Here is a 24,342-nt window from a genome sequence, read left to right on the forward strand (position 1 = left end):
TTATAGGTCTGATTCCGCTTTTTACTTGTTTGTTTATTCTTTTTTTGTTTTTTTAGGTTCCACAAGTGAGTGAAATCATATGATACTTGTTTTCTCAGTCTGACTTATTTCACTTAGCATAATACCCTCTAGGTCTGTCCATGTTGTTACAAATGGCAGTATCTCACTGAGAACAAACTGAGGGTTGATGGGGGGGTGGGAGGGAGGGGAGGGTAGGTGATGGGTATTGAAGAGGGCATCTTTTGGGATGAGCACTGGGTGTTGTATGGAAACCAATTTGACAATAAATTTCATATATTAAAAAAAACAAATGGCAATATCTCATCCTTTTTATGGCTGCATAATAGTCCATTATGTGTATACTTATATGTATATCTTCTTTACCCATTCATCTATCAGTAAACATTTAGGTTGCTTCCATATCTTACCTATTATAAGTAATGCTGCATTAAACATATATTTTTTCAAATTCATGTTTTCATTTTCTTTGAGTAAATACCTAGTAGTGGAATTACTGGATCATATGGTATTTCTGGTTTTAATTTTTTGAGGACCTCCATACTGTTTTCCATAGTGGCTGTACCAATTTACATTCCCACCAACAATGTACAAGGGTTACTTTTTCTCTACATCTTTGCCAATACTTGTTATTCCTTGTGTTTTTGGTTTTAGCCATTGTGACAGGTGTGAGGTGATATCTCGTTGCAGTTTTGATATGCATTTCCCTGATGTTGAGCATCTTCTCATCTGTCTGTTGGCCATCTGTATGTCTTCTTTGGAAAGCTGCCTTCAGGTCCTCTGTCCATTTTTTAAGTGGATTGTTTGAGGTTGTTTTTTTGTTTGTTTGTTTGTTTGTTTGTTTTTGGTGGGGAGGGGTGTTGAGTTATATAAGTTCTTTATATTTTTTGGATATTAACCCCTTATTGGATATATCATTTGTAAATATCTTCTATTCAGTAGGTTGCCTTTTTGTTTTGTTGATGGTTTCCTTCACTGTTCAAAAGCTTTTTATTTTGTCCTGCTCCCAATAGTTTAATTTTGTTTTCATTTCCCTTGCCTTAGGAGACATACCTAGAAAAATGTTTCTATAGCCAATATCAGAGAGATCACTGCCTGTGTTCTCTTCTAGGATTTCTTATGGTTTTATGTCTCACATTTAATTCTTAGGTCCATTTTGAGTTTATTTTTGTGTATGGTGTAAGAAAGTGGTCCACTTCATTCTTCTGCATGTTGCTGTTCATTTTTCCCTACACCATTTACTGAAGAGACTATCTTTCCCCATTGTATATTCTTGCCTCCTTTGTTGTAGATGGGTTTATTCCTGAGCTTTTTTCTCTGTTCCATTGATCTATGTGTCTGTTTTTGTGCTGGCACCATACTGATTTGGTTACTACAGCTTTGTAATACATATTGAAATCTGTAATTGTGATCCATACAGATTTGTTCTTTTTTCTCAAGATTGCTTTGACTATTGAGGTTCTTTTGTGGTTCCATACAAATTTTATTATTATTTGTTGTAGTTCTGTGAAAAATGCTGTTGGTACTTTGATAGGGATTGCACTGAATCCAAAGATTTCTTTGGATAGTATGCACATTTTAACAGTATTCATTCTTCCAGGGTGCCTGGGTGGCTCAGTCGGTTAGGTGTCCAACTTCGGCTCAGGTCATGATCTTGCGGTCTGTGAGTTCAAGCCCTGCGTCGGGCGCTGTGCTGACAGCTCAGAGCCTGGGGCCTGTTTCGGATTCAGTGTGTGTGTGTGTCTCTCTCTCTCAGACCCTCCCCCGTTCATGCTCTCTCTCTGTCTCAAAAATAAATAAACATTAAAAAACAATATTCATTCTTCCAATCCATGACCCTGGACTATCTTTTCATTTGTTTGTATCTTCTTTAATTTCTTTCATTAGTGTTTTATAGTTTTCAGAATACAGATCTTTTACCTCCTTGGTTAAGTTTATTCTCAGGTATTTTATTCTTTTTGGCGATTTATACCTATGCTTTATTCTGTGTTTTATGGGTTTAGCTCTTATAGCTGGATTGTTGATTCATTTTGAGAAGTTTTTGTTTGTTTGTTTTTATATATGGTACAAAATAAAAGTTCAACTTTCTTCTTTTGCATGTGCATATACAGTTGTCCCAGCACCATTTGTTGAAGAGACTCTTCATTCCCCATTGAATGGTCTTGCCATGCTGTTGAAAATTAAGACTTAGAACAACCATTATATGCCATAGAATGTCTTTTACACTAGAGAAACAAAATGAAATAATTTCTGATATGTGTCCATCCCTTATAGGTCTCAGTGTCCAATCAAAGAGTTGATAGTTAAATTACCTATTAGAGTGCAGTGAGTGAAGTACACTGGTAGATGTAAATATAGGATGTTTAGGATTACAGAAAAGCCACATCAAAATCAGAATAAATACATTCCATGTACATAGGACATCTTGGGCTAACAGATGTGACAGACACTTAAACAATAAATCTAATACTGACATAGATACAAAATAGAACATTTAAAGAAATGAATGATGAACTCTATGGGTAGGTTTTTAGGGTTGGTTTCAGAGTACACAGCTTCTGAATTTGTTTCCAGAGTATGGGTGACAGGAGTGGAGAGGGGCCATTTTGAACTAAGAAAGCAATAGACCCACAGGCTAGGAGTATGAAAACGTGGCATATTTTATCACTTCTGAATACCCAGTACTTAATATTATACTTGGCACATAATAGGAATATATTAAAGATTTGAGTGAATTAATGAAAGATTGAAGATTAGATGATTATGTAGAGCTAGCAGATCAGGTGGCTCTGAATGTTTCTGAGAGATACTGATTCAAATGAAGACGGAACTTTAGACCTGATGTACTTTGTAGTGCTGATTAATCTTGATAGAAATATAAACAGAACCTTAATGTGATTATATTTTTGTTTTTCAGTAGGTATTACAGGTAAAATTCAAAACATATAAAAAAATATTCACTGACGAATAACTTGCTCCCTCACCTGGCCAATATTAAATAATAACCTTTACGATGGTTTTCATTCATTCCTTCTGAGTACGTTACTCGGCTTCTGTCTTTAGTCAAAATGTGTTTCTATGTGTATGTTGGGAGAAGGGAATTTATACATAAAAATGATCACATTTCAAAATGTGTAGATCTTCTAAAACCCCAGTTTTTCAGCTGAGGGAATACATTAGGGTTCAGTCAAGGCAGCAGAACCATTATAAGTATTATAGCATAAGGGATTTATTGTAGGAATAAGGTCTTACTCAATTGTGGAAGAAGTTGTGAATTAAGGATCTAAAGACAGTGGATCAGAGACATGTCCCCAGGCATGTCCAGCCACTGGAGGGACCCCTGGAGGCTGGTAGACAAGTCCATGGGAGCATTGCCTCTGTTTCTGGGAGTAAGCCTGCAGTTGTTGTTAGTCTGCAGGGCCAGTGGTCAGGAAAAAGAGCCAGTCACAGAACCGAGAAGAGGGAAGACAAGCTGGAATCTGCCAGCACCTCTGAATTTTACTGTATTTTAAAAAGCATGACTTTCAGAGAATATTGGCCAGTATTTGTTTCATTTACACCTCTAAATCTCATGCAGTTTTCTCTCTAAACTCTGAACCATTCTTGGCAAGTTGTTACAGAACAGAACCACTACAAGAGACAGTTTCAGGAGGTTCCTTGCCTTGTGCAATGTCACTTAAAAGTAGAGCTAAGTATAGAACCCTGGTTTGCTACCTCTTCCTCAACTGCTTTTCTTATACTCAGCGCTCTGACCCCTTACACTTGGGCTAAAGTTCATTGTTAGTTAATCACTTTTTCTTTTTCTCTCAGCAACCATTTTTACTGTGTCTGGGCTTATTTTATAACCTGAGGAAATGAAGTGCTGAGAACTCAAATAACGTACTGATGTCTGCCATATGCAGGTTACACATCTAGTCACTATTGCCATTTTACATGGGAATTAGTGCTTCGAGGTGTGTGGGGGGCGCGGCCCGGAAATGGTGGCTTTTCTTCCTTACATATTGGCCAAGGATGTCCTTGGCAAGCTGAGAGGGTAGCATGGAGATAAAAGGACAGATCTGTCTTGGCCAGTCTCATTCTTTGTTTCTTATCATAGTTACTGACAGATGAGTTGGTAATCAGAAAATATTTAAATTGAATATAATCATCATAATAGTAGATCATAAAATTTTAAAACTCTCTGTAATGTCAATTAATTTGTGGTCATGTTAAAGCTCCCAACATCATAATTGTTGCATATATGAATATAAGTAATAATTCCTTGGTCCAAAGCCTTAATATTCAGATTTCCCTCCTTCAACATTTTGTTTAATAAGAGAAGGATCCAAAGAAGATTACATCAACATTTACTTAAAAGTATATGAACAGGGGCACCTGGGTGGCTCAGTCGGTTGAGTGTCCAACTCTTGATTTTGACTCAGGTCATGATCTCATGCTTTATAGGATCAAGCCCTACTTCGGGCCCTGTACTGACTGCATAGAGCCAGCTTGGGATTCTCTCTCTCGTTTCTCTCTGTCCCTCTACCACTCATGCACGCTCCACCCCCCCCCCGAAATAAACATTTTCTTAAGTATATGTATAACACATAACTTTCAGTATTATCCAGTATTATTCTGTGAAAACTCCATGTGGTACATCAGTGCATAGTTTTAAAGCTTTAAAAATGCAATAAAATAACAAATTCCCCAATCATTTTTCCCTTGGTGGATTCCCATTTATATCCTCAGTTTCAGATGTCCTTTTCTTTGAGAAACTTCCAGCAGTCCCCCTGACTTTCCCTCCTCCATGAAGTTTTATTTTGAAGTTTTTCCTTGGAAAAAGAGCTATCAAGTAGAATTAGATGCAAGAGTTCCACACTATAGATACAAACAACTGGAAACTAACCAGAGCTACTGACTGACAATTGAACATCTCAGTAAAAGTGAATTGTTAATATTTCAATATACATACGCTCATAAGACCTTCTTTTAGAGGCTGAAATAAATGTGATCTCAATAAACTTGTGATCTCAATCACAAATATATAAACCATAGTTTTGATTTGTTTGTTTGGATGCAGGTAATTTTTGTGTTTTTTTGGTTTGGTTTTTAGAGAATGAGAACATTGTAACATTTAATTTTGCCAAAATAAAATTTTACTAGCATTTTATTTAAATGTCCCTTAAAAATTATCCTCATTTTGGGTTGTAGTTCTTGAAGCATTATTCAGATATTTTATATGTCTTTACAAGTTAATTAGGTCCCCGACTGAAAGTTTTGACACTGTTTTTTTCCTTACCATTTTACTTCTCCTACCTTATGATTATTTTTAATTATTTTTTCAGCTAACCTGAGCTGCTCGCATCCAACTCTGCCATTGTATTCCCAGCACCTAGCACAGGGCCTGGCATAATAGTGGACTCTCAGTCCATGTTCTCAAAATTTCACACAGCCATAGATGCCAAGAGAATGATATGGCAGTATACTAGGATAAAAGCCGCTGGGAAATTTATTTACATTAGGGCTCGGGGAAGGCCTGATCTAATACCTAATGACAAGAATGAGCTATCCATGCAAATAACCGTGGACTGCTTGTGTCAAGTGTTCTGGCAGGGCAGAGACCTGTGATTGGGAATCAGTGTTGCACACTTAAGGATCATGACTAGCTGAGAGGAAAGGAATAATAGGTAAAGTTTGGGGTAGGGAAGAGACTACATTATGAATGGTTTTATACATCAGTGGCAGTTTGGATTTTATCTTTATTGCATTAGAAAGTCACTGGATAGTGTTCCTCTTGGGGAAAAAACCCAAAACACTAAAATAGGGTTTAAACTCTTTATTATATATTTTGTTTTTAAAGTTACTGTAGAACTCAAATTATCCTGAATAACTCTTTATCTAAAAATAAGAGGAATCTCTACAAATAAGTACAGTTAACCAACTGATAACAAATAGTTTTCCAGTTATCATTTTTTTAGGATAAATGTCTGTGATTATTTTTTATATTGAAGAATATCCACTATAAGGGATTATCTCAGTTGATTAGTAGAACAAGACTTAAGTATCTTCTGGTCAGGCATCTTTTGTCCAAAGCTCAGCTGTAATGCCATACCAAGAAAGTCTTCATGTTGAATAAAAAAACTGTTCACTGAACACATAGACCATCTAGAACTTTTTATTCTTTTTAGTGGAATATTTTGGAAACATCAACACCATTTTTCCTACTTACGGTTTTTCATAATATACAATTTTTGAAATGGGGCTCTTAAATTGCAGTACTATTTCCCACAGAATTAGTCAAGAATGAATGGAAGATGGGCAGAAGAACCTTAGGATAAATTGGCTGAGCCGGGAAAAATGACCATAGCCTTCCTAAACATATATTTTCATGTATGCATGTGGCATATACTTATGCCATCTTGTGTACTGATAATTTCAGAGAATGATGCTTTTCCATATTTATAATCTCTTCCCAGAGATTGACTGAATAGCTTTTGTTAACTTAGATGATTACTTTACTGTTACTTGTTTAGCACTTTATAATTGCCCAATTGTTTTTACCCTCACACAGGGTTTAATATATTTCCACGGGTTTAATCCTGTATGTTAGATAACAGGTGGAAATCACTATTCCATTTCCTTGTTTTTTATGGGCAGTGTAGAAATACATTAAATCACTGTTTTAGTATACTAGAGAAATATTTCTTCTACACCTCTCCTAACCTCATATTCCCTAGCATGCTATAGATAATCTGTTTTCTCTGTTTGCTATCTTTTTTTCATAATAGGTGATCACCTGTTTCACCAGGAGATGTCTGATGGTGGATTTTATTGTATTTATCTGAACCAGGACTCATTGTGCTTCCTGAATCTGTGGTTTCTTATATATCATCAGTTCTGAAGAATTCTCAGCTATTAACTCTTTGCTGTTGTCTCTTTTCCTTACTTTCTATTCTCTCTTTTTGGAATACCAATTAAATATGTTGGACCTACCCCTCCACATCTCTTTTCTTTTAAACTTGCCATTTTAAAATTTAAGTCAGTACATTTCCTGGAATTTTCTCAAATCTGTATTCTAGTTGATTAATTTTTTCTTGAGCTACGTGTAAAATGTTATTTGCCACATCTACTGTATATTTCATTTTATTGACTGTATTTTGCATTTCGGGAAGTAGTATTTGTTTTTCAAATCTATTTTGACTCTTGATAATACCTTGGTTTTTTACTCCTCAGTTTTATTCTATCCAGTATGTATTTAATAATTTTAAGCATTTATTTATTTATTCATTTATTATTTTTTAAACAATACAAATTTATTGAATTGTTCATATGGTGATTTCATTATCAGAAGTTCTTGGTAATGAATTTGCTAATGGGGTTGAATTTTCCTCTTGCTAATAAAGAATAATTTGTGGGTGGGGGTATATAAAATAATCTGTTCAGGAGCTTGTCTTTAGTGGTCTTTGTCCCTGAGAATCCTTTTTGTCTATTTGAGGGCATGTTTTCCAGACAGGTTTTACATGCATCTATTTCTGACAGATGTCCCAGGGTTATGAAAAGTCTGATTCCAGTTTTATATAAATAATTCAGAATGGGTATTCCTAAACCAGTACGGTAATATAAATTACAGCTACCAAACACACATGAGGGATTTCCCATTATTTTTCATCTTCTGGGGAGATCTCTGTTTTTTCAACAAGCTCTCTTGCCAATATAGTCATATTTTCTCATTCTTCTCTATTTCTGATACAAAATGCTTTCTCAAACCTTTAAGGGCCCCAGATCTAGGTAGACAGCTCGTTTAAAAACCTTTCCCTATGACTGAAGTCACATGATATTTTATATGAGGATTTTAAGATACAAAACAGATGAACATAAGGGAAGGGAAGCAAAAATAATATAAAAACAGGGAGGGAGACAAACATAAGAGACTCTTAAATATGGAGAACAGAGGGTTACTGGAAGGGTTGTGGGAGGAAGGAAGGACTAAGTGGGTAAGGGGCATTAAGGAATCTACTCCTGAAATCATTGTTGCACCATATGCTAACTAACTTGGATGTACATTTAAAAAATAAATTAAAAATTAAAAAAAATCTTTCCCTATTTGGGATGTAAGGATTAGCCTGTTGCCTCTATATGGCCATGGGGAAAAAAAAAATCTGTTCCCTGCTACATCTGAAACTAATATAATATTGGATGTCAACTATACTTAAATAGTAAATATTTTTTTTATCTATTTCAAGTTTTTATTTAAATTTTAGTTGACATATGGTGTAATATTAGTTTCAGGAGTAGAATTTAGTGATTAATCACTTACATATAACACCCAGAGCTCATCACAAGTGCCCTCCTTACTGTCCATCATCCGTTAGGCCGTGTCCCCACCCATCTCCCAGTCTGTTCTGTACAGTTAAGAGTCTCTTACAGTGTACCTCCCTCTCTTTTTTCTTTCCCTTTTCCGTATATTTAAGAAACAAAACAGATGAGTATAGGGGAAAGGAATAGTAAAATAATAATAATAATAATAATAATCTATTCTCTTGATTTAGAGTGGCTAAAACCCTGAAGTCAATAACAATGTCAGTTAATAATTTGAGTTTCACTTGCCTTTTTTGTTATTTTATTTTATTTATTTTATTTTTTAAGTTTATTTATTTTTGAGAGAGTTGGGGAGAGGCAGAGAGAGAGACACACACACACACACAGAATCCGAAGCAGGCTCCATGCTCCAAGTTCTAGGCACAGAGCCCAGTGCAGGCTCAAACCTACAAACTGTGAGATCATGACCTGAGCCAAAGTTGGACACCCAACCGACTGAGCTACCCAGGCTCCCCCTCCCCTTTGTTATTGTAAATCCTGTGCACTTATCTAGTAAAATATTGGCAGAATTTAATTCTCTTAATTATTTTTTCAGTAGTTATTTCTTTTGAAGTATTTCAATCTATAAAAATTTTTAATGACTTAAAAAATATGTATCATTACCTCAAAGACAAGAAATAACACAAAATTAAAGTTAACATTATGTTAACAGAAAAGTTATAGTTTTATAATAAAGGACTGTTGACTTACTGATTTTTTTTTTATATTTTAAGGTCATAGGTCTTTCATATGTTGTGTTACTGATTTAATTTATCACATGATGGGGAAAAATATGATCTGTATAAGTACTCTTTTTTCCCATTGGGTGTTTTAGTTAATATTTGCTCTTATTTGGTTCCCTGCCATCTTTTCCATTTTAAGGTATTTTTAATACATCATATATTTAAACACTCCCTTATGAGAGCACATCAGATGTTACATGTTTCTCACATTGGCCATTTTATGGAACTTGAGCTATTAAGCTCTAATTATGGTGTCTCTCAGGATCACAACCTTTCCTCTGTATTCACAGATTTTAATATTTCTTCCTGTTACCCTCCATTCAGCAGAACTCCTAATTCTTTAAAATTGACTTTCTTGAAATCCAATACTTATGTGTCACAAAACCGGATGATCCAATTTGCTTTTTGGCAGACACCATGTAAAACTCTGCCCATTGCAAAATTGAACAAATGATACTAGAACTTTCTATTTTCTAGACTACTCTGGTAGAAAAGGATATAGAAAGACTTGAGGGTTATATGAGATTTGTCATGAGATAATTTATGCTAGTTCTCTGATCTCAGCTTTATCACTTTATAAGTGAATAACAGAGACATATTTATAAGGAATATTAATTTAATGGTTCCAAAGAACTTTTGAGATACAGCTTGCTGGTAAAACGTAGAACTGTGTGTGTGTGTGTGTGTGCGCGCACATACACACATATGCATATATATATACACACACACACACATATATATTTCATAAAAAGAAAACTTAGAAAATGGACTGTGGACTTGAAGAACTGTACTAGCATAAGCTTTAGTTTCTCAATCTTTTCCAGTTTCATCTTCTACCATGTATGTAGTACTCCTTTGAAATTATTAGCAATTTAATGTAGGTAGAAGAGTAGAAATTTTGTGTAAGTAACTGATCACAGGTGAGAATGTGTAAAGAAGAATTAAAATAGAGGCCAAATGCTGCCCCACTATCAGGCCCTGTTGTGTAACTCTGGTTTCCACTAGGTGGCCTTAGCCTAGCCTCTGATCCTCATTTCCTCATAGGTAATATGGGGTTAGTAATAGTTTTTACTTCCCACAGATGGTTATTGTGAAGAAGCATTCAGTATCAAAGTCACAAAAGCTGTTTCATGAACTGTATATACAGTAATAATCCATGAACTTAGTTCTTAGAACTTGAAAAAAGGAGGTCATTCAGAGATTAAGAGGATATACTTGTGAACCTCATAAGGTTGGAATGGTGGCAGTTGTCAACCAGAAGGTCAGAAATACTAAAAATAGGAAATTAAAAATTATCACCAAATAGTAAGGATATTATTGATAACAATACATACTAAGTTATTTGCAAGAACAAAAGGAATTAAAAACAAATTTATTTGTTGAAAGGGTAGGACTAATGAAATTAATTGCATCCAAATTTCTCAATAATTTTTTTCCTTTTATCAATCTGAGGTGAAGAATTGAAGTTGTAAAACTGTGACTGTAAAATTTACAAGTAAGCACTCTCAAAATAATAATGTAATTTTACCATACATGTTTGCAGTGCAAAGACTTGTATAACTTTAATGAAAAATATCCCTGAAAAAAAATGAAATGGCTAATCATTTTTTACTTTGTCTTTTAGCATACGGCGGCATCAAGAAAGAAGAGCAATTTTAACGCCCATTTTAACAGATTTTTCTGTCCGAATAACTGGAGCACCTGCTATCATTTTCACCAAAATAATTTCTCCAGAAAATATGCACACTGAGGTTAGAATTTTATTTAGGTTTTATTTCAGTCTATGTAATGGAGTAGCTTCTCTTTGTAAGTTAGGGATTTTCTTAGTTTTAGTGTACAGGATGTCAAACTGCTTATTATTAATAAGTTACTATAACCAGAAATTATTGAGTACTTTCTAGTGCTGTTTAGTTATTGCTTTTCATGTAGTTATTCATAACTACATCAAATCCTCATAATAATTCTGAGGATTTATAACTACATTCAATCCTCATAATAATCCAGTTAACTCCTTCTATCCTCATTTTATAGATGAGGGAATTGAAGCCTAGAGAGGCTGACTCAAATAACTTGTCCATATTTTCACAAGTAGTAAGTAGCAGAGCATGCATGGTATGAACCCAACTGGTCTGACTCCAAACCATACACTCCTGACCCTGACCTCTACAACCTCCTCCTGCTTTCCGGTGAAAGCCACAACGTTGACAGTGTTCTCATGGATTACTTCACATGGAAAATTGTACATGGATTACCTGAGTCTTCACAACATCCTTGTGAAATAGATATTACTAGTATCCATATTTTTAGTTAATGTTTATTTGTTTTTGAGAGAGAGAGCGTGAGTGGGGTAGGGTCAGAGAGAGAGGGAGACACAGAATCCAAAGCAGGCTCCAGGCTCCGAGCTGGACTCAAACTCACGAACCGTGAAATCATTACCTGAGCCGAAGTTGGATGCTTAAGTGACTGAGCCACCCAGGTGCCCCTACTAGTATTCGTATTTTATGGATCCAGAAACTAAGATCAAAAGAGATTAGGTAACTTGACCAATGTTACTAGCCAGTTACTGGTGGATCCAGATTTCAAGTCTGATCACTATGGTATACTGCCTCTATGCTTAGAATAGAAATATAAGAATAATGTGGTCCATCATAATTTTAAAAGTATTCTTCGCAGAAATTTATGTTATGCTAAAAACCTAAACTCTTCGATCATTCAGAGTTAGAGGCAGTTATGAAAAGTTCAGAAAAATTAAGTAAAGATTAAATATATTAATCTAAGCTAATAAAACCTCACATTCATTTTCTGAGTTTTTAAAAATAATATTTTTATAGATGTTGTTTATTTGATGTTTATAATTGCCCTGTAGGGAAAGCTAGGTTAGGTATAGTATCTTTTCTTATCCACAAAAAAATGTATAAAAATTAAGTAGGTCTACAAATATCTTATTTTTTTTTTAATTTTTTTTCAACATTTATTTATTTTTGGGACAGAGAGAGACAGAGCATGAACAGGCGAGGGGCAGAGAGAGAGGGAGACACAGAATCGGAAACAGGCTCCAGGCTCTGAGCCATCAGCCCAGAGCCCGATGCGGGGCTCGAACTCACGGACCGCGAGATCATGACCTGGCTGAAGTCTGACGCTTAACTGACTGCGCCACCCAGGCGCCCCTACAAATATCTTATTTAGTAACACAGTTGATTTAAAGTACATGAATTTATTTCTTTTCATCATTACTTGAGGAATAAAATTTCTACCTATAATTAGTAAAAGCAGGGAACTTGTGGGAGTAAAAGTTATTTAACCCAAAAAAAGGAATATTCATTCCCGACTTGCTGTTCTTTATGGCTGTATTAAAATCTACTCTAAGCTCTGTAGTTTGCATTTGGACCAGTCATAAGTCTCCTTTAAGTCCGTTCCCTTGGATGACACTAATAAGGATAAGGTTCGGTGGACGTTTCCAAGCATTCAAACATTGTCCACATTCACTTCATGACAAGAGGCAGAACTTCTCCTTATTAAGTGAAGCTTCTGGATTGCTTTTCACTTCTTTCTTCCTTTCCTGAATGGCTTTCCAACAATGAATGTTCAAATGACTCAAGTTATGCAGAACAGCATCAGTTAAGTGGTAGACATCTACCTAATGCTGCCAAGATCTTAGCAGCTTGAAAAAGTGAAAGTAATTAGTCTAGCTATCTTTGGCTTCAGCACTCTCTTTTGTTATACATCATTTGGAGGGTATACTTTGGAGGAGACTCAGAACATACCACTTGTAACTGTAATTGCTTTCCTACTTTTTTATATCTGTCTGTTTATATCTGTCTGCCCAACTAGATTGTAACCTCCTCAAGAGCAAGTTGCCATTTAAAGCCAATCTATTTTTTGTGGTATCCCTAGCAGTCTACTATAGTGCATGTTACTTAGGAGATGCTCAGTAAATATTTGTTAGTTTGAATGAATGAACAAGATTATGCTAAAGAATTACATCATCTCTTACATATGGAAATGATAGTTTGAGGTATGAAAAAGCCAAATGTATATGAAATGGTAAAAAATTAGTGTTTGTGTTGTTAGTTTGTTTCCCTGCAACTAGTGCACAGCCCAGTGCACAGCGGGACTTCATAAATGTTTATTAAATTATTCCATTAAACTCTGTTGAGTGCCTACGCTGTCCATTTCTGCTATTCTCATTAACATATGAACTTGAGTCCCAGGAGAATTCATCAACATTGTAGAGGTCAAATAAGTAAGAATGATAAATTATCATCTAATGGCGATCATGTATCTTTATCTGTATTCAGTTTTTTGTTTTTGTTTTTGTTTTTGTTTTTTGCCCCTTTCAGGAGATTTTAGTGTGTGGCCATTCCTTGGAAGTGAATATAACCACAAACCTGGACTTCTTCCTAAGTGTGGCTCAAGTTCAACTCTTACATCAGTTAATAGTAGCAAATATGACTGGACTGGAACCATCAAGCAAGGCCACAGAGGTAACTGTTACCTGATTTTGATTAGTCTTACTGCATTTGTGCCAACTTTATATTCATAATAGGAAAACTATAATTAAATGCTTTCTGCTAATTATTCTATATTTAATTTTATTCAAAATATGGTCATAAATTATATTGGATTGGTGTTCTCTGTTTTTGAAATTTGTTTGGTCTCTCTTTGCCTATCATGTACCTTTGCAGAATTGTTGTGGCTTAGCCTCAGAAAAGCCTCTGTTAAAATATATGATTTTAGTATCCTGCTGCAGTTTTTTTAAAAAGTACAACACAAGAAACCTGGTGTAGCTTTCACTTACTCAGATACATTACAGGGATAGGGCCTCTTTTGGAAGTGAACTTTGTAATCGCACTATGGGAATATCTTCAATAAATAACTTCTAAAGCATTCATTTCCCATGCTCAGTGAAGAATGGACACAATCATAAAAGTTGAATGCCTGCCTAGAATTTTAATTTTGATCCGGTGTTGGTTGGAAGCCTGCTTTGTAACCACAAAGCATGTCAGTGTGAAACAAAGAAAGCTTCTTATTAGATGCTTCTCAAGATATATTTTCTTTCTTTTTTGTTTCCATACTTCTATAATCCTATCTGTACTTAGGGTACATCTCCTATAAAAATTCAAGTCAAGAAATCATTTACCTGTGAAAAAGACATTGGTTTTATTTTTGTCAAGAGATACACCGAAGACTCATAAGTTCTGTTTATTAAAAAGGGAGGGAAGGAAGAGGTGTTCACTGAGAGCTACTTGATGCTAGGCAGTGTGCCAGCCATTTTCACGTAAGTTGAGCATATTATCACAACCATCTTGTGAGATTGATATGGGCATTATTAACATTTTACATATAAGGCTCAGAGATGGTAAGTGACCTGCCTGAAATCATTCATGCATAGCTAAAACATGGTGGAACTGAGATTTTAATTTAAGTCTTCAAGTCAGTGCTCTTTCCATTCTACCACAGTTTGTGTACTATAACTATTAGTCTATCAGTCTTCTTTATTTTTAAAAAAATATTTCAAAATGATAAAGCTGTAAATTTTTATAAATGAAGATTCTCTAACTAGACTGTCTTTTACCATCCATGATTTCTGTTTGCTCAGTATCTTTCTTAAAAGGTCTGTAGAGCTGGGGCTCCTGGGTGGCTCAGTCAGTTAAATGTCTGACTTTGGCCTAGATCATGATCTCACTATTCCTGAGTTCAAGACCCACATCGGGTTCTGTGCTGACAGCTCAGAGCCTGGAGCCTGTTTCAGACTCTGTGTCTCCTTCGCTCTGTACCCCTCCCGCACACTGTGTTTGTCTCTCTCTCAAAAATAAACATTAAAAAAGGGCAGGGGGGCTGAAGAGCTATGTGGTCTCTAAAATATCAACTTTTTTCTAATATATATTAGACAGTCTATAAGGATATAATTATATGACTTGAAAATAAATAGAGCAAAAGATATTTTCCCATGGCATTTTCAATGAAGTCCTTGAAGAAAGTACGGTTGGAAACAATATTTAAAAAATTTTTTTTGAATGTTTATTTGTTTTTGAGAGGGAGAGAAAGAGCATGAGCAGGGGAGGGGCAGAGAGAGAGGGAGACAGAGAATCCAAAGCAAGCTCCAGGCTCCAAGCTGTCAGCACAGAGCCCAACGCGGGGCTCAAACTCTCGAGCTGTGAGATTATGACCTGAGCCGAAGTCGGATGCTCAACCAACTGAGCCACCCAGGTGCCCCATGGAAACAATATTTTACATTCCTATATTATTTGTGCTAAGTTTGTGAATCTCTCACTCATATCAGTAAAACCAAATTCATAGATTTCTGATGTGTTTTAGGAATTTATACAACTTAGCAAATTTGTCATTAACTCTTTATCTACTTTGGGCAGTTATGAATAAAACTATAAATATTCACCTTCAGACTTTTGTGTGGACAGAAGTTTTCAATTCCTTTGGGTAAATAGAAAGGAGTGTGATTGCTGGATCATATGGTCAGAATATATTTGGTTTTATTAAAAAAAAGAAAAAGAAAAAAAAGAAAACCAGCAAACTGTCTTCGAAAGTGGCTTATACCATTTTGCCTTCCCACTGGCAATGAAAGAGAGTTCCTGTTGATACACATTCTCGCTAGCATTTGGTGTTGTCAGTGGTCTAGATTTGGGCATTCTATTAGATGTGTAATGGTGTCTTTTGTTGTTTTAATATTCATCTCCCTGATGATCTATGAAGTAGAGCATCTTTTCGTATGCTTATTTTCCATCTGCATATCTTCTTTAGTGAAGGGTCTGTAAAGTCTTTGGCTCATTTTTTAATTGGGTTGTTTTCTTACTGTTGAGTTTTAAGAGTTTCTTTGTATATTTTGGATAACAGTCCTTCATCAAATGTGTCTTTTGCAAATATTTTCTCCTAGTTTATGGCTTTTTTTCCCTAATTCCCTTGATACTGTCTTTCACAGAGCTGAAGTTTTTAATTTTAATAATTTTTCCATGGATCGTATCTGTAGTGTTGGATCTAAAAAGGCGTCACCATACCCAAGATCATCTAGGTTTTCTCTTATGTTATTTTCTAGGTCTTATAGTTGTGTGTTTTACATTAAGTCTATAGTCTCAGTCTTGAGTTCGTTTTTGTGAAGGGGATAAGGTCTGTATGTAGATTCATTTTTTTTACATGTGAATGTCTAGTTTTTCCAGCATCATTTGTTAAAGAGACTGTCCTTTGCTCCATTGTATTCCCTTTGCTCCTTTGTCAAAGGTCATTTGACTGTATTCATGAGGGTCTATTTCTGGGCTGTCTGTTGTGTTCCATTGACCTTTTTGTCCATTCTTTCACCAATACCATGCTGTCTTGATTACTGTAGCTTCATAGTAAGTCTTAAAGTATGGCAGTGTCAGTTCCCCCAACTTTGTTCTTCTCCTTTGCTATTGTAGAAGCTATTCTGTCTCTTTTGCCTCTTCACATAAACTTGAGAATCAGTTTGCCAATAGCCATGAAATAACTTCCTGGAATTTTTACTAGGATTGCATCAAATCTATAAATCAAGTTAAGAAATGACATCTTGACAATATTGAGTCTTCCTGTCCATGAACACAGAATATCTCTCCACTTATTTAATTCTTTGATTTTGTTCATCTCAGTTATATAGTTTTCCTGTTTATATCTTGTATATATTTTGTTAGATTTTTACCTAAGTGTGCCATTTTTGGTATGCTACTGTAAATGCTATTGCGCTTTTAATTTTAAATTCCACTCGTTAATTGTTGGTGTACAGAAATGTAATATAATTGATTTTTGCATATTAACCTTATATCCTGCAACCTTGCTGTAATCACTTACTCATTCCAAGAGTTTTTATGTGAATTCTTTCAGATTTTCTACATAGACAATCCTGCCATCTGTGAACAAAGATCGTTCTTTTTTCCTAATCTATAATACTTATATGTCCTTTTCGTGCCTTATTGTACTAGAAGGAACTTCCAATATGTTGAAAAATAGTGGCGAAAGAGGACATCCTTGACTTCTACCTGATCTTAGTGGGAAAGTTTCAAGTTTCTCACTCTAGGTTTTTTGTAGATGTTTATCAAGTCGAGGACATTTCTCTCTGTTCCTAGTTTACTGAGAGTTTTTATCATGAATGGGTTTGGATTTTGTCAAGTACTTTTGATGCATCTATTCATATGATCATTTGATTTTTCTTTTCTAATTTGTTGATGTGATGGATTACATTAATTGAGTTTTAAATGTTAAATGAGCCTTGTATACTTGGGATAAATCTCAGTTAGTATAGTATATAATTCTTCTTATGCATCGTGGATTATATTTACTAATAATTTGTTGAAGATTTTTGTGTCTTTATTCATGAGAGATAGTGATCTGTAGTTTCTTTTGCATGTGATCTCTTTTTCTGGTTTTGATATTAGGGCAATGCTGGCCCCATAGATTGAGTTAGGAAATATCTCTTCTGCTTCTGTCCCCTGAAAGACATTGTACAGAATTGGTATAATTTCTTCCTTAAATATTTGCTAGAAATCAGTGACTCCACCTAGGCCTGATGACTTCTTTTTTGGAGGTTATTAATTATTGTTTAAGTTTCTTTAACAGATATAGGGCTATTCAGACCTGTTTTTTCTTGTATGAATTTTGTCTGATTGTCTTTCAAGTTATTGGTCCATTTCCTTGAAATGGTCATCAAATGTGTGGACATGGAGGTGTTCATAATATTCCTTTATTATCCTCTTAATTTCCATAAGATCTGTAGTGATGTCCCCTCTCTCATTTCTGATACTAGTAGTTTTATTCTCCCCCCACACCCCGCCTTTTTTTTTTTTTTTTTTTAGTTAGCCTGGCTAGAGGCTTTTATTGATTTTTGCTCTAATTATTATTATTTCTTTTCTTCTATTTCATTTGGATGGTGATAATATTTCCAGACAGTCTTTGACAAGGTTTTATTTGAGAGATTAATTTAAAAGTTATTCAAGAATGTGGTGAGTGATTTTTGTTAATAGAGGAAACATCTACACTATAAACAAAGGGGAAGAAAGATGGACAAACCTTTGGAAATAGAAGTGAAAACAGTGGAACAATCTAAGGATTATTGCTTAAATCAACACTTAATAATTTTGATTGTATGGACAACTAACGCACAAACTTTCAAGTACATAGCTAAAAGAGAAGCACTTCAGGGGTGCCTGGGTGGCTCAGTCAGTTAAATGTTCAACTTCAGCTCAGGTCATGATCTCACAGCTTGTGGGTTCAAGCCCTGCATCAGGCTCTTTGCTATCAGTACAGAACCTGCTTCGGATCCCTCTCTTTCTGCCCTTCCCCAGCTCTCTCTCACTATTTCTCTCAAAAATAAATAAAACATTTAAAGAAAAGAGAAGCACTTCAGGCAATAAAATGACCAGCTGATGGTTTAGGCAAATTGCCTCTCATATTGATCAAAACTTTTCCAATATATTTGCTCTGAACAATGTACTCTGGATGGGGTGAGGCCGCTAGATCATTCAGCCTATATTTGTCATTTTTGATTTTTAGTGTTCCTTTCTAGTGCTATGACTTTCATGATTGCTGACTCCTAGAATGTTTCTTTTGTTTAAATTAACCTTTTCTTGTTTCTCTATACATATATTGACAAGCTGAAAAAGACCATAGATAAACTTTTAATATTCAAAAATCCAAAGTGCATTCCATATTTAAAAAGTACATGTCCCTTCATATTCCACTCTATAATTCATGTCTATGATGACAATTAGTTCTATAACACAAGAACAGGAGTGTTACTTGGGTTTCTTACATCCTAGTTCCCTGCCATTTACATGAGGTTGGAGTCAATCTCCTAGATAACTTGATAGTCAAGTCCAAATGTACAATTCTAACTTTTCTCTGGAAATGAAGCTCCACTACTTCTCCTTGATTTCTTTCCCATTGTTTAACAGGGCTGTGGTGATTTACACAATTGGTTTACTCTTTAGAAGATTCTTTGCCTTCTTTCAAGATAACCTTGGTCTCATAAAAGCCAATTTTATTAAAGTGATTATTAGTAGTATAATCATGACATTGATGCAATAAGAATTAACAAGGGTGATTATTTAGTAACATGTACCCATAAATGTCAGGAAATCTTTGAAAGAGAATGTGAATAAACAGAGAACTTAAAGATTTTAATTTGTGCAAGTCTGTTTATGGAAGAATAATGCAGGCCATTTTTATATAATAAAAGGGGACTAAAATATCATTACAAGTTTTCCTAAAACGGTTAGTATGCAGGACATTATAAGGAATTGTTCAAATACAAAACAGACAAATCCTATCTCTATATCATTTTATTTCAGTTGCTGTCACAGCATAAAGAAAAAAACACAGCATAAAGTAAGATCATTTTGAATCACACTTTGAAGTATTAGACCACTTTAAAGTAAGATGAAAACTGAGTAGTCTGTCTGAATCTGTAAAACCATAAGCAATATAGATAAGATTCTACAACTAGCCTGTTAACTTGAAATGCTTAGTTTATTTTTCATAATGTAATGTTATTTTTATGAAAGTAATACATGAACAACTGTTGCTAAGCTAAATATACCAAAATAGTATCAGTCTGCTTTTTAAAAATGTTTTTTAATGTTTATTTTTGAGAAAGAGAGAGAGAGAGTCAGAGCGTGAGCACGGGAGGGAGAGATAGAGGGAGACACAGAAACCAAAGCAGGCTCCAGGCTCTGAGCTGTCAGCACAGAGCCTGACACAGGCCTCGAACTCATGAACCACGAGATCATGATCTGAGCCAAAGTCAGATGCTCAACTGACTGAGCTACCCAGGTGCCCCTAAATGTTTTTTCAATGTTTGTTTATTTTTGAGATATATAGAGAGAGAGACAGAACATGAGTGAGGGAGGAGCAGAGAGATGGAGACAGAATCTGAAGCAGGTTCCAGGCTCTGAGCTGTCAGCACAGAGCCCAACTTGGGACTCTTGTACAGAATTGGCTCACAAGCCATGAGATCATGACCTGAGCAAGGTCATATATTAACCAACTGAGCCACGCAGGCACCCCTCAAGATACTATCAGTCTCCTAATAACCCCACCTAATCCTGCTTAGCCACTTTTAACTCTTCTGGTATTTATCTCCATATTTCTGAATAAGTGAATAGACTACCATCTCTTGATTTACTCATTTTAGTATTTCTTATTCACTTGCTATTTATTGTAGATGCGGAGTCCATCTCTTGACACTTCTTCCATTCTTCCATCTTCCCAGTATTCTCATATCATAATTTTATATCATATTTTTAAAGTCAGTAGGAACTACTTTTATTATAAAGACTATGTAAATATTGTTCATTGCTGAGCAAAGTGATAAAATGTGATTTTATTTTCCTGTGATTATTTGTCCTAATGTTAATCACTGCCACATTTTTTAATTTGCTCAGGTTTTTAAAAAAACTCTACTTCTTTTGTCTTTCTCTCCACTCCACGCCCAAGTCCCACCAATGATTCTACTTAATGCCAACAATTTAATTTTTCACACTCTGCAACTTACAAAATAGTGCCTTTTTCCCCCCCACTCAAAACGATTTTTCCTAAATTCTTCTTTCTTCCTTCTCCACGATGGACTAGTAGTTCTCTGAACCTGCTGCCAATGGACACAAAAGAGTCAGATGAGAGGAGACTGATTTTTGAGGTCAATGTAAAGTTAGAGAATTTATAGGGTATCAAGGAACTAATTTGTTTCTATGAATATAAATTAGAAAGGTTGCCAGTATCTTTATCCTACCATTTCAAATGTCAAGTATTTGAGTTCCTATGTAGAACTATATTCATATAGAAAAATGTTATAATAGGATTTATGATATATATCTAACAGAGTTTACTTGGGTGTCTCTATAGTTTGTTATAAAACAGTATAATATGTTGGATTTTTTGTTACATACTGTGATTGAGTGTATACCCTATGGAGTGGTGGTGGAAGTTTTTTTTTTTTTTTTTTTTTTTTTTTGGTTGTTACTATTTTAGCATGGAAATAATTTGCTTTGGAGTTATTCTTCATTTTGGGAATTGGTTTTTAGCCATTGGTGAAAAATTCTTATAATGCATACTTGACCAATCTAAGGACTGCTAGGAATAATTAGAACTAAGAACTTAAGAGTAAAGAAGAGGGGAAGAAAGTTTGAGTGGTGGTGCAGTACCAGAGATTTGTTGGAGCAGAACATTAGACAAGATGAGGGAAATGGAGGCAAAGTATACCCCAAGAACACAGGTGAGTGGAGGTGAGGTTTGAAAGCAGGAACTGAGACCAATATGGGAGAGGATGTTGGTGTTCTGGTCTATCTTGATGTAGGCATGAATGGGAAAGCCCATATCAGAGGTTACATATTTCTGTATTAAAAAAGGAGGTTGGAATTTTGGGTGATGTGCATGTGTTGATTTTCCATCAGTGTTGCTATGCTGAGTATTTGTTTCTCTTTAGAGGCACCTGGATCTACCACTTGTAACCAGGCAATAAACACAGGCACCAATAAAATATGGATTCAAGCAGAGCCTTAAATGGACAAGAGGGCCTGTGAGGAAATACCCTGAATTTCTTAAAATCTAGAGCTGGAAAAGATATTAAGTATTTTATTGCCTATCCTCTCCAAGAGAAGGACTTCTTAGGTACATTGCGCTACCACACCTGTCTCAATTTTACTTATGCCTTGTAGATATTAAAAATAGCATAATTGTATCCTGATAAACAAGCTTATGCTTAGAAACGCATCATAGTTGCTTCAGGGTACATGATGAACTTCAAGAAAACCATAAGAATTTTAATTTTCTAGCCATGCTTATGTTTATCTCATACAGATTTCTTGAACAGAAATCCAGTGAATGTATTAAGTTTTCCTAAGGCTCTCTTAAACTGCCTGTCCGGGTCATGTTCAGCAGTATTCATTGAGGGCTTACCATATATCAGATACACTGGCTACAGACTGAAAGAAGTATGAAAAATAAGTACACTGTGATTCTTGCCCTGTAAGATTTTATAATCTGGTTGAGAAATAAAGCATAAGTAAATGGGGTTCCTGAGTGGCTCAATTGGTTAAGCATCTGACTTTAGCTCAGGTCATGATCTCACAGTTCATGGGTTCAAGCCCTGCGTTGGTCTCTGTGCTGACGGCTCAGAGCCTGGAGCCTGTTTTGGATTCTGTGTCTCCCTCTCTCTCTGCCCCTCCCTGCTCGCACTCTGTCTCTCTCTGACTCGAAAATAAATAAACATTAAAAAAAGGTAAGAAAAAACATAAGTAAATGAATTTATAACAAAGAACTCAATGAAAAGTATTAAACATGCTCCATGGAAAATTAGTATTATAGGAGTGATCCAAAATAGGAGGAGAAGACTTTAGACCATATGCTGAGAGATCTAGCTTCAAGGGGAAGTTGGAATTGAATAGGCAGAGAAGAATGACCTGTTTATTTACTCAGTAAATACTGAAACTTTTCTGTGTATCAAACACTATAATGGATATTAGAGTGACAGCATAAACAAAAGAGATTAAGTTTCTGCTCCCATGTTCTAGTGCTCATATATTTCAATGAAGATAAACAGTAATAAATAATTGGAGCTAGGGGCACCTGAGTGGCTCAGTCGGTTAAGTGTCTGACTTTAGTTCGGGTCATGATCTCGCTGTTTGTGAGTTCGAGCCCCGCGTGGGGATCTGTGCTGACAGCTCAGCACCTGGAGCCTGCTTCCAATTCTGTGTCTCCCTCTCTCTCTGCCCCTCCCCCACTCTCACTCTGTGTCTCTCTCTTTCTCTCTCTCTCTCTCTCTCTCTCTCTCTCCTCTCCTCTCCTGGAAAAATAAACATTAAAAAATTAAAAAATAAATAATTGGAGGTAGATCAAGACATATAGTCGTTTTTAGTCACACACACACACACACACACACACACACACACACACACACACACACCTAGTTGCTTACATCAAATGTGTTCCCTTGCCATCAGCCCAAAGTTAGTCATGTGATTGCACCTAGCTGCAAAGGAGACTGAGAAATATAATCTGTAATCTTTCTTTTTTTTTTTTTCCTCTTAAAGTTTATTTATTTTGAGAAAGAGAGAGAGCATGAGCAGGGGAGGGGCAGAAAGAGAGGGAGAGAGAGAATCCCAAGCAGGCTCTGCACTGTCAGCACAGAGCCCGATGTGGGGCTCGAACTCACGAACCGTGTGATCATGACCTGAGCTGAAACCAAGAGTCAGCCATGTAACTGACTGAGCCCCCCAGGCGCCCATGAGAAATGTACTCCTTCTAATACATGGCCATGAGCCATACTTAAAATTATTTTACTATGAAAGAAGAGGATGGTGAATATTGGAATTCAACTGACAGCCTTGGCCACAGAGACTTCAGGGTTACCTGGTAGCCAGAGCTAGAATATTCCTTAGAAGTTTTGGCTCTCTTCAATATTTTCAACATACCATCAACTAAAGCCTAAAGTTACATACCATATAATATGACAGAAATACTATCGGCTTGCCAATTGCACAGTGCTGCTATAGGGACCCTGTCTTTGCCCAGTGTTTCTAACCCTCTTCATCTGACAATAGAACTTCCTTTCCTTTGGCTAAACAACATTCTCCTGTGTGGTTTTGCTGGGATGCCCTTTAGAGGGTAGACATGAGACACAGGCCTGGCCACTCATTGTACTCCATCCCCCTATCATTTATTGGCCCAGATAATGGGCACACTTCTCAGGCCAGGGCAGTGTTTTATATGAATACACTGAGAAGAATAAACTGTCTTCCCTGTGGATCACTACGTCCAGATGTTATCATACTGGAGCTTTCTTTGACCATGCTCCTCTCTTCTTTACCACCATCACGTGAAGAAAACGTCTCTTTTTAAAAAGAAAGAAAGAAAGGAGTTGAACTCACAGAAATAAGGGAAACTGAAAGATGGAGAGAAAAAAATCTTTGACATCCTTTGACTCCTTTGACACAGTTCTAGCCAATGAGATATAAAGAGAAGTGTTCAATAGATTTCTAGGAAAGTCTTTACCTTCTTGCTTTTCCACCTTCCTGGAATAGTGACAACGGAAGTGACCAGCGACTTGTGACCGTGAGGCAAAACATGATGACAGAGACGAGGACCAAAAGCACACACTAAGGATACCAAAATGGAGGATAAAATGATCCTGAGATGCAAGTGCCATCATGGAGCCACTGTAACTGGCACTGGACTTTAAGTTATATGAGGAAAATAGGCATAAGTTAAGCCAGTAATTTTTGGCTTTTTA

General features: G+C 35.8%; 1 protein-coding gene across 6 annotated transcripts in view; it reads left to right on the plus strand.

Moving 5' to 3' along the window:
- The window catches only part of VPS13B (vacuolar protein sorting 13 homolog B), a 795,663-nt gene that overhangs the window by 506,836 nt on the left and 264,485 nt on the right, over positions 1–24,342 (plus strand). For all 6 annotated transcript variants that reach the window (XM_040494096.1, XM_040494094.1, XM_040494093.1 and 3 more), the window contains 2 exons: positions 10,723–10,849; positions 13,439–13,582. In XM_040494096.1, the coding sequence (XP_040350030.1) occupies positions 10,723–10,849; positions 13,439–13,582 (271 nt within the window). The remainder of the gene's footprint in view (positions 1–10,722; positions 10,850–13,438; positions 13,583–24,342) is intronic.

This window comes from Herpailurus yagouaroundi, unplaced genomic scaffold, assembly GCF_014898765.1.
Source record: "Herpailurus yagouaroundi ecotype Mexico unplaced genomic scaffold, PumYag 186, whole genome shotgun sequence".
In the NCBI taxonomy this organism is placed as follows: Eukaryota; Metazoa; Chordata; class Mammalia; order Carnivora; family Felidae; genus Herpailurus; species Herpailurus yagouaroundi.